A 13,473-nucleotide genomic window follows, 5' to 3' on the forward strand; every position below is an offset into this window, starting at 1 on the left:
TGATAACTTGTCCACTTTTACATGATAGGAATCAGAATTAGATGGCATTGATGAACCACCAGAATCAAATTTAAAACAGTAATTGGTTTTCAACCATTCAGTAGTCTCCTTACAATTATAGCTTGAAACAGTACCTGAAATTCCCTGACTAAAAGTCAGCGGTCTTGTTTTTATGGTAGTATTAGCGTTTCCACCATTTGTGCACTCTCCACTAATGTTATTAAGAAAAATCCTTGGTGTAGCATCCGGATTAAAAGACTCACCGTTTGGTTCATTTAGGTCGCCGGCGTCATTTTGATTGCCCATAAGCTCCCTTTCACTCTTACATTTCTGACAGCCAAACCTTCGGTTCCATTTCCTGTTGTTAAGGCAGGTTTAACACTTCCTCCGATTAGCGATTGGCACAAAGGTGTCAGTAAAATGTAAAAATTTACACGTAAATTTACGCACCAGAAGTCATACGACACCCTACAATACTTGGATTTGGAGATTTACAAAAAGAATAATAAATTGGAATCTAGGATTTATAGAAAATCCACTTTTTGTAACTCCTTTCTTCATTTTAAAAGTGCATACCCTTCACGTTGTAAAAGAAATATAGTGAAGGGGCAATTTGTGAGAGGGTGCCGTATGACCAGTGCTAACAGTGATTTAAAAATCGAATGTGATTTATTGGAAAACATGTTTGTTGAAAGAGGTTACCCTAAGGAATTTGTAGTAAGTATTAGGAAAGAAGATGAAAATGGCAGAGAAAACAAATTCAAACCAATTAAGGGTGATAGAATGAATAGTGACAATAGTAATAATGTAAAAAGAAAAGATTCTGATGTTGTCAATAATTTTCATCAACAACCAACAAACAAGAAAAAACTTTTGAAAACCACAAAGGTGAAACAGAAATCGAGCAGCTACAATGATAAAAAATCCAAACTGTTTATTTTAGCGCTTTTGGAGTAGGTCAATGCCTCTCCTTCTTCAGAAAGAAACACAAGCTAAACTAATTAAGCACCCTTTTATAAAAACAGTGCTACAACAATTATTCAATTAAAAGTTCAATAAACTTAAAAAAACCCGTAAAGAGCCCAAACAGCCACACTTCAGTGTGAGCATACTATGCCGCAACACCAAACCAGTACCAAGTCAACTTTATCGCAAAATAATTGCATTTTAAACATAAAATCAGCAACATTCTACTAAAGTCATAAAAAACTGTTTCTTAATAATTGCAAATTCAGACTATATTGTTGTAAACCCATCGGCTAGTAGACTGAATCATAAAAAATGTACACTTATTGGACACCCAAATGGGTGTATAGTTTACAGAAATATATGTGTGTGTATATATATATATATATATATATATATATATATATATATATATATATATATATATATATATATATATATCATAGGAAAATATACTTAAAAAATAAACATAAATTAAAAAACATAAAATAAACTACTTTAATATAAACAAATCCCATAAACAAGCAATATTATTTTCAGCCAATAGCACGGACACCCAATTGTGTGTCAATTGCCAAAAGGCACCAATTCCAAACTACAACAACTTTCTTCTAAGGGCAAGATGTTTAAGGATACTTTTCACTGAAGCATATTCATTTAAGCCTGGATAAATGTGAGCTGCAGTTCTAATCTGCCAGAACACTTCTTCCATTTCCAATTGTAAATGGCAGGGCCCCCATCTCAGATCAATTTTTAAGCATTTAAGCACAGCAAATTTAAAATTGTGATCAGGAAAAGATATAATTTGCCTAGCTAAGGCATTAGATGTATCTTTCTTCTTGATGGCATATTGATGCTCATAAATGCGCTGCTTCAATTTCCTTTCAGTTTTACCTATATAAAAAGCAACACATTTTTCACAGCAAGCTGAGTAAAGCACCACTTCTGTCTCACAGTTAAACCTACCATTTATTTTATATAACTTATCTCTAATCTTAACCCTGGCATCTAAGCTTACATGTTTACATTGTTGGCATGCTCCACATCGAGACATGCCAAAGTTCTTCCCGTGGGTTCCATTGTTTTTGCTCTCTAGGATAGATTTGAGGTTAGATGCTTTTCTATAAGTGATGTGGGGTTTATCACCAAACAAGCTAAGCAGATGACTATCCTCAATAATGAGATCCCAATTTTTATTTAACATTTCCCTTATTTGGTGATGGTCCAAACAATATGTGCACAAAAAACTGGTCTTAAATATTTGTTCACTATTCTTTATCCTAGAGTGATGTTGAACACTTATTGCATCCACTATTTGCTTGTTGTTAAACAAGAGTGGTTTAAAATAACCTATTTGCCGCTTGTGGATAACTTCAGAGGTGATGTTAATTATCATATTTAACGGGTAACCTCTGTTAGAAAACATAGACCCCAGGTGTGTACATTCATCTATGAAATCACTTTCATCGGTAACCATCCTAGCTGCCCTTACCATCTGTTCCTTAACAACAGCTTTTTTCTGATGGTAAGGGTGACAGCTAGTAAAATGCAGGAAAGAATTAGAATAAGTAGGCTTTCTATATATGGTACTTTTATACCTAGAGTTAGCCACATCCTTAACTAAGTGGATGTCCAAAAAATTGATGTTACTCTCCTGCAATGTATAAGTAAATTCAAAAAAGTCAGTCATGAGGCAAATGCTGTTAATAAAAGTCGAGACTAAAGTGCTAGGCCCTTTCCAAATTAAGAACATGTCGTCTTGGTAACGAGTGTACCAACCAACATTATTCTGGAATAAGGTATTACTAAATAATAAAGACTTTTCCCAGTAGTCAACAAATTCCACCAGGACAAAATCTGTTTTTCTCTTCTGGAATTTCCAGTGCTGGAGTTAATAACTCTACAGTTGGGCAAAGTATCTCATTTAATGCAATTCAGGCTGGGCAAGGGATAAGTCCCCAGCAGAACAATAACAGAAATCAAAGGAATAATTTTCAAGGTACAGAAATAAGTTATTTTCCATCTGTTGGGAACTTTCTTAATAATAACAATTTTTTTGGTAATGAAGTTACTACTACGAATTCCCTGGAACAAGAACCGGCAGTAAGTAAGATTATTAGTCTTATTAATGACTTTGACCATAAACTGTTTCATTGCAAAAAATTACATTTAGAATGGCCTACTTGCAAGAATGTTTGGATAAGAAACTTATCCCTAAGGGTTTAAGACAATGGCGGTACCCAGTTGGTCTACTAGAAGGATCACCATTTCATCGTGAACTTTTAAATTTATTTGATAAGCAGGGTTTTGAATTCATTACCATGCTTATTAATCAGTATAAATCTGAAGTTGACATTCTAAAAGGGGAACTTGAACTATTAGAACACAGTATTAAAACTTCACTGTGAATTCCTTTGCTATAAATACGAGTACGCTCGTATTTTTACCAGCATTGAAGCTACTTTAGCAAAAATGCTGGGGCTTAAGAAGAAGAAAATTGCAAGAGATATGTATGATTATGCTAATAATAAAGCATACCCTTGTCCACCTACTATCTCACTGGTTACTATTTTTAACCAAGCCCCTTTAGGGTCTAGTGTCACTTTACAAGACGACCTTGATAGTTTCGATAATGGAGAACTTGAGACCCATACTGGAGAAGTGCAGCCCCTCCGTCGTAGTGAGAAACAGAATAATCAAAATAACAATGATAACAATATCAACAATGCTTCTAGTAGCAGTTCTCATCTTCAACAAGATGTTCCAAACAATAATAGCCGCCCCAATACAAGTTATCAACAGGGTTTTCCAAAGAATCGGAATGGGCAACGGGTGAATCCGAGGACCAACAGGAAGCAAGGGAATTCGAGGAACAAGAGGAATCAATGCAGGAGATGATACTACACTGTGTTGATAATCCCCGAATAATTTCTAGTACAGGAGATTTCAAAGTGTACAACTATACCATTCTATGTGTAACCCAAGAAATGGTTGACTTTTTCTCTAAAGGCCTGTCCTTTGTTCCCGATACTGCCATGGACCTTTTTAAGACTATAGTTGATTTGAAATTGTTTCTCCATAAACTGAACTTGAATGCTCTTATGACGTCCACCCTTACTACCTCCCTCAAAGTTTCAAGCCTCTTTAATCCACCTTTACATTCTAACTTAAACACATTTGAAAAGATGTTTGAGATTGATTTAAGGGCTATTGCTGCCAATAAGGCTAGCAATAAGTACCCCAATATTAATATTACTAGAGATCAATGTGAATTTTTTAATCTAATACAAGAATGTAATATAAAAGTGATGAAACCTAATAAAGGGGGTGGGCTGATTTTCATGGATTATGACATCTATGTCGAATATATGAGAAAACATCTAGGTACTGATGCATATGTGTTAGCCAGTTTGAATGAGGTTAATATGGCTTATAAAAGAATTAAGTATATCCTGGATGATCTTTTCCTAGAAGATACTATAAATATAGACTTACATCATTATCTGACCATAATTGCTCCAAAGTTACCAGTTTTATTTGGCAAACCCAAGATCCATAAGAGCATCAAGGACCCTCCCTTTAGACCCATTGTGGATGGGCGTGGGTCCATAACATATGGGTGTGCCAAGTATATAGATGGTGTCTTAAGGTCACTAGTGGAACAGGAGTCTCAAATTTGTAAAGATTCCTGGAGCTTTTTGAATGATATTAATAATATCCCATTCCACCAAGACTATTGGTTCCTCACAATTGATGTGGGGGACCTATATACTGTGATACCTCAGAAGTTGGATTTGGAATGGATTAGAAAATTTATGCTATGTAGGCAGATAGATGACAACACTATCTATTTGGTTGAAACTCTTTTAAAAATAGTTTTAACCAATAATTTTATGGTCTTTGATGGGCAAATATACCTCCAGAAAACAGGGGTGGCAATGGGGTCACCCTGTGGAGGAAGTTTTGCTAATTACATAATGGCATACTGGGAAAAGTCTTTATTATTTAGTAATACCTTATTCCAGAATAATGTTGCTTGGTACACTCGTTACCAAGACGACATGTTCTTAATTTGGAAAGGGCCTAGCACTTTAGTCTCGACTTTTATTAACAGCATTTCCCTCATGACTGACTTTTTTGAATTTACTTATACATTGCAGGAGAGTAACATCAATTTTTTGGACACCCACTTAGTTAAGGATGTGGCTAACTCTAGGTATAAAAGTACCATATATAGAAAGCCTACTTATTCTAATTCTTTCCTGCATTTTACTAGCTGTCATCCTTACCATCAGAAAAAAGCTGTTGTTAAGGGACAGATGGTAAGGGCAGCTAGGATGTTTACCGATTAAAGTGATTTCATAGATTAATGTACACACCTGGGGTCTATGTTTTCTAACAGAGGTTACCCATTAAATATGATAATTAACATCACCTCTGAAGTTATCCACAAGTGGCAAATAGGTTATTTTAAACCACTCTTGTTTAACAACAAGCAAATAGTGGATGCAATAAGTGTTCAACATCACTCTAGGATAAGGAATAGTGAACAAATATTTAAGACCAGATTTTGTACACATATTGTTTGGACCACCACCAAATAAGGGAAATGGTAAATAAAAACTGGGCCCTCATCATTGAGGATAGTCATCTGCTTAGTTTGTTTGGGGATAAACCTCACATCATTTATAGAAAAGCATCTAACCTCAAATCCATCCTTGAGAGCAAAAAGGAACCCACGGGAAGAACTTTGGCATGTCTCGATGTGGGGCATGCCAACAATGTAAGCATGTAAGTTTAGATGCCAGGGTTAAGATTAGAGATAAGATATATAAAATAAATGGTAGGTTTAACTGTGAGACAAAAGTGGTGGTTACTCAGCTTGCTGTGAAAAATGTGCTGCATTTTATATAGGTAAAACTGAAAGGAAATTAAAGCAGTGCATTTATGAGCATCAATATGCCATCAAGAAGAAAGATACATCTAATGCCTTAGCTAGGCACATTATATCTTTTCCTGATCACAATTTTAAATTTGCTGTGCTTAAATGTTTAAAAATTGATCTGAGAGGGGGGCCCTGGCATTTACAATTGGAAATGGAAGAAGTGTTCTGGCAGATTAGAACTGCAGCTCACATTTATCCAGGCTTAAATGAATATGCTTCAGTGAAAAGTATCCTTAAACATCTTGCCCTTAGAAGACAGTTGTTGTAGTTTGGAATTGGTGCCTTTTGGCAATTGACACACAATTGGGTGTCCGTGCTATTGGCTGAAAATAATATTGCTTGTTTATGGGATTTGTTTATATTAAAGTAGTTTATTTTATGGTTTTTAATTTATGTTTATTTTATTTTTGTTTAAGTATATTTGCCTATGATATATATATATATATATATATATATATATATATATATATATATATATATGTAGCAAAAGAAACTCTATAATTACCCTTCACTTCACTAAGTAACACAAAAACAACATATCTTAGAATCGGAACAGCGACACTGTAAGATGAGAGGGCAATCAAACGAGCAGAACAGGAAGTGATGCAAAACTGTTTTTGAAAAAGTTTGGCATGAGCCAAACGAAAGCGCTAACTTCAACTGCTTTTTTATGCATCGTGGATTTTCTTATTTCAACTGTTTAATGCATCGTGGATTTTCTTATTAAACCCTAGCTGAGTACTATTCAAGTTGGATACTCATTTTTGGTGGGTTGTGCCATCACATTTTCGTCAAGCAAGTCCATTTCTTTTGGTTTTCGTTGGTTTATCTATACTCTTATATATATATATATATATATATATATATATATATATACATACACACACACATATATTTCTGTAAACTATACTCCCATTTGGGTGTCCAATAAGTGTTCATTATTTATGATTCAGTCTACTAGCCAATGGGTTTACAACAATATAGTCTGAATTTGCAATTATTAACAGTTTTTATGACTTTAGTAGAATGTTGCTGATTTTATGTTTAAAACGCAATTATTTGCGATAAAGTTGACTTGGTACCGGTTTGGTGTTGCCGCATAGTATGCCCACACTGAAGTGTGGCTGTTTCGACTCTTTAAGAGTTTTTTTAAGCTTATTGAACTTTTAATTGAATAATTGTTGCAGCACTGTGTTTTTATAAAAGGGTGCTTAATTAGTTTACCTTGTGTTTCTTTCTGAAGGAGAGGCATTGACCTACCCCGAAAGCGCTAAAATAAACAGTTTGGTTTTTTATCTTTGTGACTGCTCGCTTTCTGTTTCGCCTCTGTGGTTTTCAATAATTTTCATCAAGCTTTGGGTTTGGAATACAATGCAATAAATAATAAGGTTAGAAATGTAAAAAATGTAGTCCACAGCAGAAGGAAGGTAAATGAAAATCCAGTAGATGAAATTCAACAAACAAATTTATTGGATAAAAACCACACAGTAACAAATCCCTCAAGCGCTTTCGCTCAGTGCAATACTGAGCTTTATCAGTTGGTCGTTTAAGGTTAGAAATGTATTTCAGAAGGAATGGAATAGATTTGTTTCCCTTACAGATTTGGAAGGTGTTAAATGATTAGATTTTAAAGTAGTATATAAAAATTCAAGTAGTATAAAGAATATATTAGAAAATAGAGAAAAGAAGAAAATACATACAGGGGGTAACACAAAAATAGGTACATACAAGTGCGGACATTGTAATCAGTGTGAATACATCATGAACACCAAGGAAATCTATCTTGAGTGTAGGAAAAAGTGGATTAGAAGTAAAGGGTATTATAATTGTGATTCAAAGGGGTTAGTATATTTAGCTCTCTGTCATAAATGTAAATCTTTTTATGTGGGGAAAACGGAAAGAACCCTAAAAAGAAGAATTTATGAACACACTTATGACATGCTGAAGGGTAAGGAGACTAACACCCTATTTAAACATTCTAAGGAATGTGATGGTTGCAGATTTTACTTTATAGTACTTGAACAAATTAATAAAGATATAAGGGGTGGCCCATGGGAGGAACAAATAGAATACAGAGAATTATGGTGGCAAGTAACCCTAGAATCGGAAAATATCCAGGGTTAAATGATTTTATTTCTATTATGCCACTTTTTTAAAACTGAGGGCTGCTAAGCTTTGAATGTTGTTTAAGGAATGTAATATTTTTAGTTGACCGAAGGTGTCGCTGTTTCATTTGCAATGATCTGTTAAAAGAAACTAAAAAACAATTCACATGTTAACAAAACTTTTTAAATGGTTATTTTATATATACATTTTAAGTATATTTTATATAGATTATTCTTATCACAGTAGTTATTTGATTTTAAATGATGTTCAATTCTGTAATGTTCATGAAATATTATATTGAATGGTTAGGAAATAAAGTATAGTAGTCACACGAGGGAAATGTTGAAAAATTAATTATTCATGAGGTAGTTTGAATATTCATTTTTTTTTATTTGACATTGGTTTAGGCCTTAATTGGAATTTTAAAAGTATTGGTTCTTGGTTTATAGGTCAGATATAAAATAATTGTAATGAGGTTTTAGACCACACATCTGAAGAAGTCTGATTTATATGACGAAAACGCTAAATTACATTGTAAAGTGTTAGTGGTATTTTAATTGCTTTTGTTAATAAACTACGAGTGGTTCAGCATTCGCTCCTCCATTTCTTTCGCCAACAGCACTTTCGATTGTATTTATTATTGCTACTAGTATTACATTTAGCTATGTGATCCCCATTCTCACATTTAAAATACATTACTTCTCTAACTGATACTGCTGTTTGTCACCAAAGTTTGACAGAGGCTTTCTTAAAATATCATGCAAAGCCCTTTTCAATTTAGTAATGGCTAACAGCATAGTATTTCTATAATTTTGACTCTCACAATCTAACCATAATTTAAGTACATTTTAATCATGTGTATAAACTCAGCTGTACCAGATAGAATCAAAGCCAGAGCCCCAAGTAAAATCATGCTGCCATGGCGGACTTCCAGCATCAACAAATTCTACAATAAATGCGAAAAGCTGCTGTCCAAGAAAACAAAGACAAGGACCCAGCAATGAAAAAGCACCCTCCCCAGCCTTAACAGGCAAATAAGACAACTGGTCAAATCCTCCAAAAGTTCCTTTAAGAGAAACCTAGCAAGTACTGCCAAGGATAACCATAAGGCCCTTTACAGCTATCTACATAAGCTAAAGGGTTGGGCTCAAGCATGTGCAGATCTAGTGGCCAACAGTATCACACACACTGACCCCACAGAGATAGTGAACCTGTTAGTGGATAGGTTTGGTGAAAATTTCACTCTTATCCCCCCGTACTTTCCAACTAACCCTCCCCCAAACTTCCCCACCACCTTACATAACTGAAGAGCAGATCCTCAAAGCCCTGTCCAAGACAAAGAACATAGCCTCTATGGGACCAGATGACATCCCAGGCTGTCTTCTAAACAGGCTAACACATGAACTAGTGTCACCACTAAGTACCCTTTTCAATCATTGCCTAACCACAGACTTTGCTCCTGTGGAATGGAGAACAGCTACAGTTATTCCCCTCCACAAAGGTGGCCTAGCAACAGACCTGGAAAATTGCAGACCCATAAGCCTGACCAGCCTCATCTGTGCGGCCATGGAACTTATCATTATGGGCCTCATAAATAAAGACATAGGTGACCTCCAAACCACGGATCCTACCCAATTTGGCTTTGTGAAGGGCATATCCTGCCTGTTAAATCTGGTGGATTTCTTTGAAAGTGTGTTCAAGGCAACTGATGAGGGTAAATCTGTGCACACAGCATACCTTGACCTAGCAAAAGCTTTTGACACAATCCCACATTCAGACATTACTGACAAACTTAGCAAACTAATGTAAACCCCTTCATTGTAAGATGGGTTGCCAACTTGCTCACATACTGGACACACACTGTGAAATTGGGTGAATCCACATTAACCAGCAGACATGTTACCAGCAGGGCACCCCAGGGGTCAGTGTTGGCCCGCAACTGTTTAGTGTATACTTCTCAGAAGTTCAGGTCAAAACTAAAGGGCTGTGGCTAACCAAGTTTGCAGATGACTGCAAATTAGGTGCAATCATTGAATCCCCAAATGATGCCAGTATACTCCAGGATGGTCTTACACAGACCAAGATCTGGTGCATTAGTCATGCCCTCAAACTGAATCCAAAGAAATGCATCATCATTCCCTTTGGTGCACACAATTTCCCTTCACACTATCAAATCTATAACAGTATCCTAAGTACCCATAAAGTTTTAAGGAACCTGGGATCATAGGCTGACCACAACCTTAACTTCGACTACCATGTCTATCATTGTAAGGAAAGCTTTCCACATAGCTCACTTGATTAGTAAAGGCATTGCCTCAAGAGCAAAAGAAGTTATAATCCCCCTACACTCAGCACTTATCCGGCCCATAATTGAGTATAACACCCCATTCAGTATTTACTGTACTAAGCACCTACAACAATTAGAGAGACCTCAGAGGTTTATAACAAAGAAGATCAAGGGGCTCCAGCATGTGCCTTTCATGGACCGACTAAAATCCCTGCCACTGTAACTCCGTATTGTATAGACTTCTTAGGAGAGAGTTATGCCTGGCCTACGGAGCAGCCAAGACCCAAACCTAATGAGCTTACTGCATATCTGTAAATCAAATGGGTCTTAAGTTACCCATTCCAGGGACTTAAATATGGTCTGCTACTTAAATAGGACATGCTGGAGGGAGAGAGCCTTATCTCCCAGTGACTGCCACATTCTTAGAACAGGCTACCAATTTATGTGAAACAGAGCACCTCTATGACACTGTTCAAGAGGAGCATGAATGAGTGGATGGGGCACCTTAAATTCTTACCAGGGATAGTGCCCACCCTCCTGGACATGGACAGTCATCACTAAATGCAGTCTTCGGTCTTGGGTATTGGATTGGAATGGCTAGGCTTAAAATAAGCTCTGGGTCGCTAGCCCAGTAATCTTCTATGATCCTAGGCAATTGAGATCTCATCATTTTGCCAGAAGAAAATGTCCACCTATGACAGTTTTGAGCTTGTGTCTCAGAGGTAACAATGCTTGTTTAACATTGTCATAGCCCTGATATTCAACCCCTTATGTCCATAAAATCCCTTAAAGATCCACCTGTCCATGGGCTGAGATCCTCTGGTCCCATCTTCCCTGGTGAATGTACCATTCAAAGGTCACAAGGTTCCCATTGAGGTCTTCCTCCCAGGTTAGTTGTTTAATAGGTAGAATTATCATGTGTACTGACGTGGACTTGGTAGTCATTACCAGCCAGTATCAGCAATAGTCTGTAGTATTTTCTCCACGGTCATCGTCTTTGAAGAGCATCAAGTATAGACATACTCCACCAAACTCTCAGCTCATACCACATGACTGCTATTCTCTCCAACTGGGGGGGGGGGGGTTGCTTCATTAATGGCCTTTCAGGGAGCAAAGAAAATGAAAAATTGTGCCAAACATGTCCTTTTCACTGGTCAATGTGGCATAAACTCCAGTCCATAAAATAATGAACAATACTAGTGCAGACATTGCTTGCATGTACAGGTAAAGCAACATAAACATTATAGAGAACCTTTTCTTTGGTCCCTTAAATAAAAAAAAAAACAGGTTGTCATACCGGTTTTAACACAAGTCAAAGCTGCTTTCAACCAACTTCCTGCTTTCTGAATTCCTAGTAATTTCAGGCCAATAAAGCCAAATCCCACTAGCTGTGAATATGCATATTTCAACCTTATCAGCACAAGCAGAGTGTTTGACTAAGCATAACAAACACAAAACTTAGCTGGAGCCTTTGTTTAGTTTTACTGATTGTTTTTTTTTGTGTGACCTTCTCACTCATTGTTTTAGTTTGTTATTCAGGATATTTTGCAGTCACGCTAATGATAATGGACATCAGCTGGGTATAACAGGCCTGTGTTTCTTATGCTTAGTCAAACATTCTGTGCTGTGCTGATGAGGTCATAACAAGGCTGACATATGCATATTCACAGTAGTGGGGTTTGGCTTTATTGGCCTGAAATTGTCCATTAAAATGATAAAACAAGTCATGGGCATTCAGAGTTACCGATTAGCTGAAACACCTGATGTTCTTAAGGTCATTTACATATATTCCATGTGTCTCTGATTCAAGAGGTTTGGGAGGTCATTCATTGGAAGTTCCAGCTTCGCTCGAGTTCTCATTTAGTTTTTACTGATTGTTTCATTCATTGTTTTAGTTTGTTATTTGGGATATTTTGCAGTCACCCTAATGATAATGGACATCAGCTGGGTATAATAGCCCTGTGTTTCTTATGCTTAGTTAAACACTCTGCTTGTGTTGTGCTGATGAGGTCATAACAAGGCCGAAATATGCATATACACAGCTAGTGTGGTTTGGCTTTATTGGCCTGAACTTGTCCATTAAAATGATGAAACAAGTCATGGGCATTCAGAGTCGCCAATTAGCTGAAACACCTGGTGTTCATAAGGGTCATTTGCATATATCCCTTGTGCCTCTGATTCAAAACGTTTGGGAGGTCACTCATTGGAAGTTCCAGCTTGGCTAGTTTTCATTTAGTTTTTATTAATCTGATGCTAGAGCCAAACAAGTACTCAAAATATAAAAAAAAAATCCAAAGACTCACTACCCAGCATTAAACCTACTCTACAGACATAGCAAGGTCATTAATGGGGAGGCCCTCATACTCTCTGCCCCCATATCTCTATAACTTATATGTACTAACTGTGCACCCCTTTTTCTTAAATGCACATAATTTTTGCAGAATGTCCAGATTTTGGTCTCATATTTTTGGTCCATTTTTCATAAAATTGTGGTTTTCTGGTGAAATAGTGGCAAATCATTAAAGACTGAAGTTCGAAAATAATGACAGACATTTGAGTTTCAGACTTCATATCCTTCACAAAATTCATGCTAATGCAAAACCTGTTATTCTATCAACTTTCAAAGTTTGTAAGAGCAATATTTAAAAATTGTCCCTATTTTTTGGCCTTTTTCCCACTTTTATTTATGGCTTTGTGCAGATTTCTTGCTCTAAGAGGTTGAGAGGTATGACGTGTAAGTGTACATCTGTGTACATTTGCATTTGTTTGTGTACATTCATCTATGAGTGAGTGAGTCGGTGCTTTTGAGACTGCATGCATTTGTGTTTGTATGTGTACATGTACAGAGGAAGGAACACTAATAAGCAAATATGAAAAACTGCTTCAAAGTTTCATATATGGTAAAGAAGGAAAACCAAATGTACTCTCTGTAGTATTTTTTTGCAATTGGCTAGAAGTAATTGGTTTATAATTCTTGTTGTAAATAACACCTCTTTTTCTTAAATGCAGTGAAATCAATTCTCTTGCAAGTTCAGAGTTTGAATTGTTTAATAATGCATCTAGAAATTCTTCCCTTTCCTCAAATGAAGGAAGCTGGGCTTCTGAAAGCTGCTTCAAGGAAACAGGTAATATTTTGTTTTTGTCTGAATCATTTCTTAAGTATCTATTT

General features: G+C 36.2%; 1 protein-coding gene across 4 annotated transcripts in view; it reads left to right on the top strand.

The window, feature by feature from the left end:
• Positions 1 to 13,473, top strand: part of ERICH6 (glutamate rich 6) — a 419,490-nt gene that overhangs the window by 25,690 nt on the left and 380,327 nt on the right. For 3 of the 4 annotated variants that reach the window (XM_044063744.1, XM_044063745.1, XM_044063748.1), the window contains exon 3: positions 13,314 to 13,429. The exons of the other annotated variant lie outside the window; for it this stretch is intronic. In XM_044063744.1, the coding sequence (XP_043919679.1) occupies positions 13,314 to 13,429 (116 nt within the window). The remainder of the gene's footprint in view (positions 1 to 13,313; positions 13,430 to 13,473) is intronic. 4 annotated transcript variants of the gene reach the window in all.

This window comes from Protopterus annectens, chromosome 2.part2, assembly GCF_019279795.1.
Source record: "Protopterus annectens isolate FY-2018-M chromosome 2.part2, PAN1.0, whole genome shotgun sequence".
Lineage (NCBI taxonomy): Eukaryota > Metazoa > Chordata > Ceratodontiformes > Protopteridae > Protopterus > Protopterus annectens.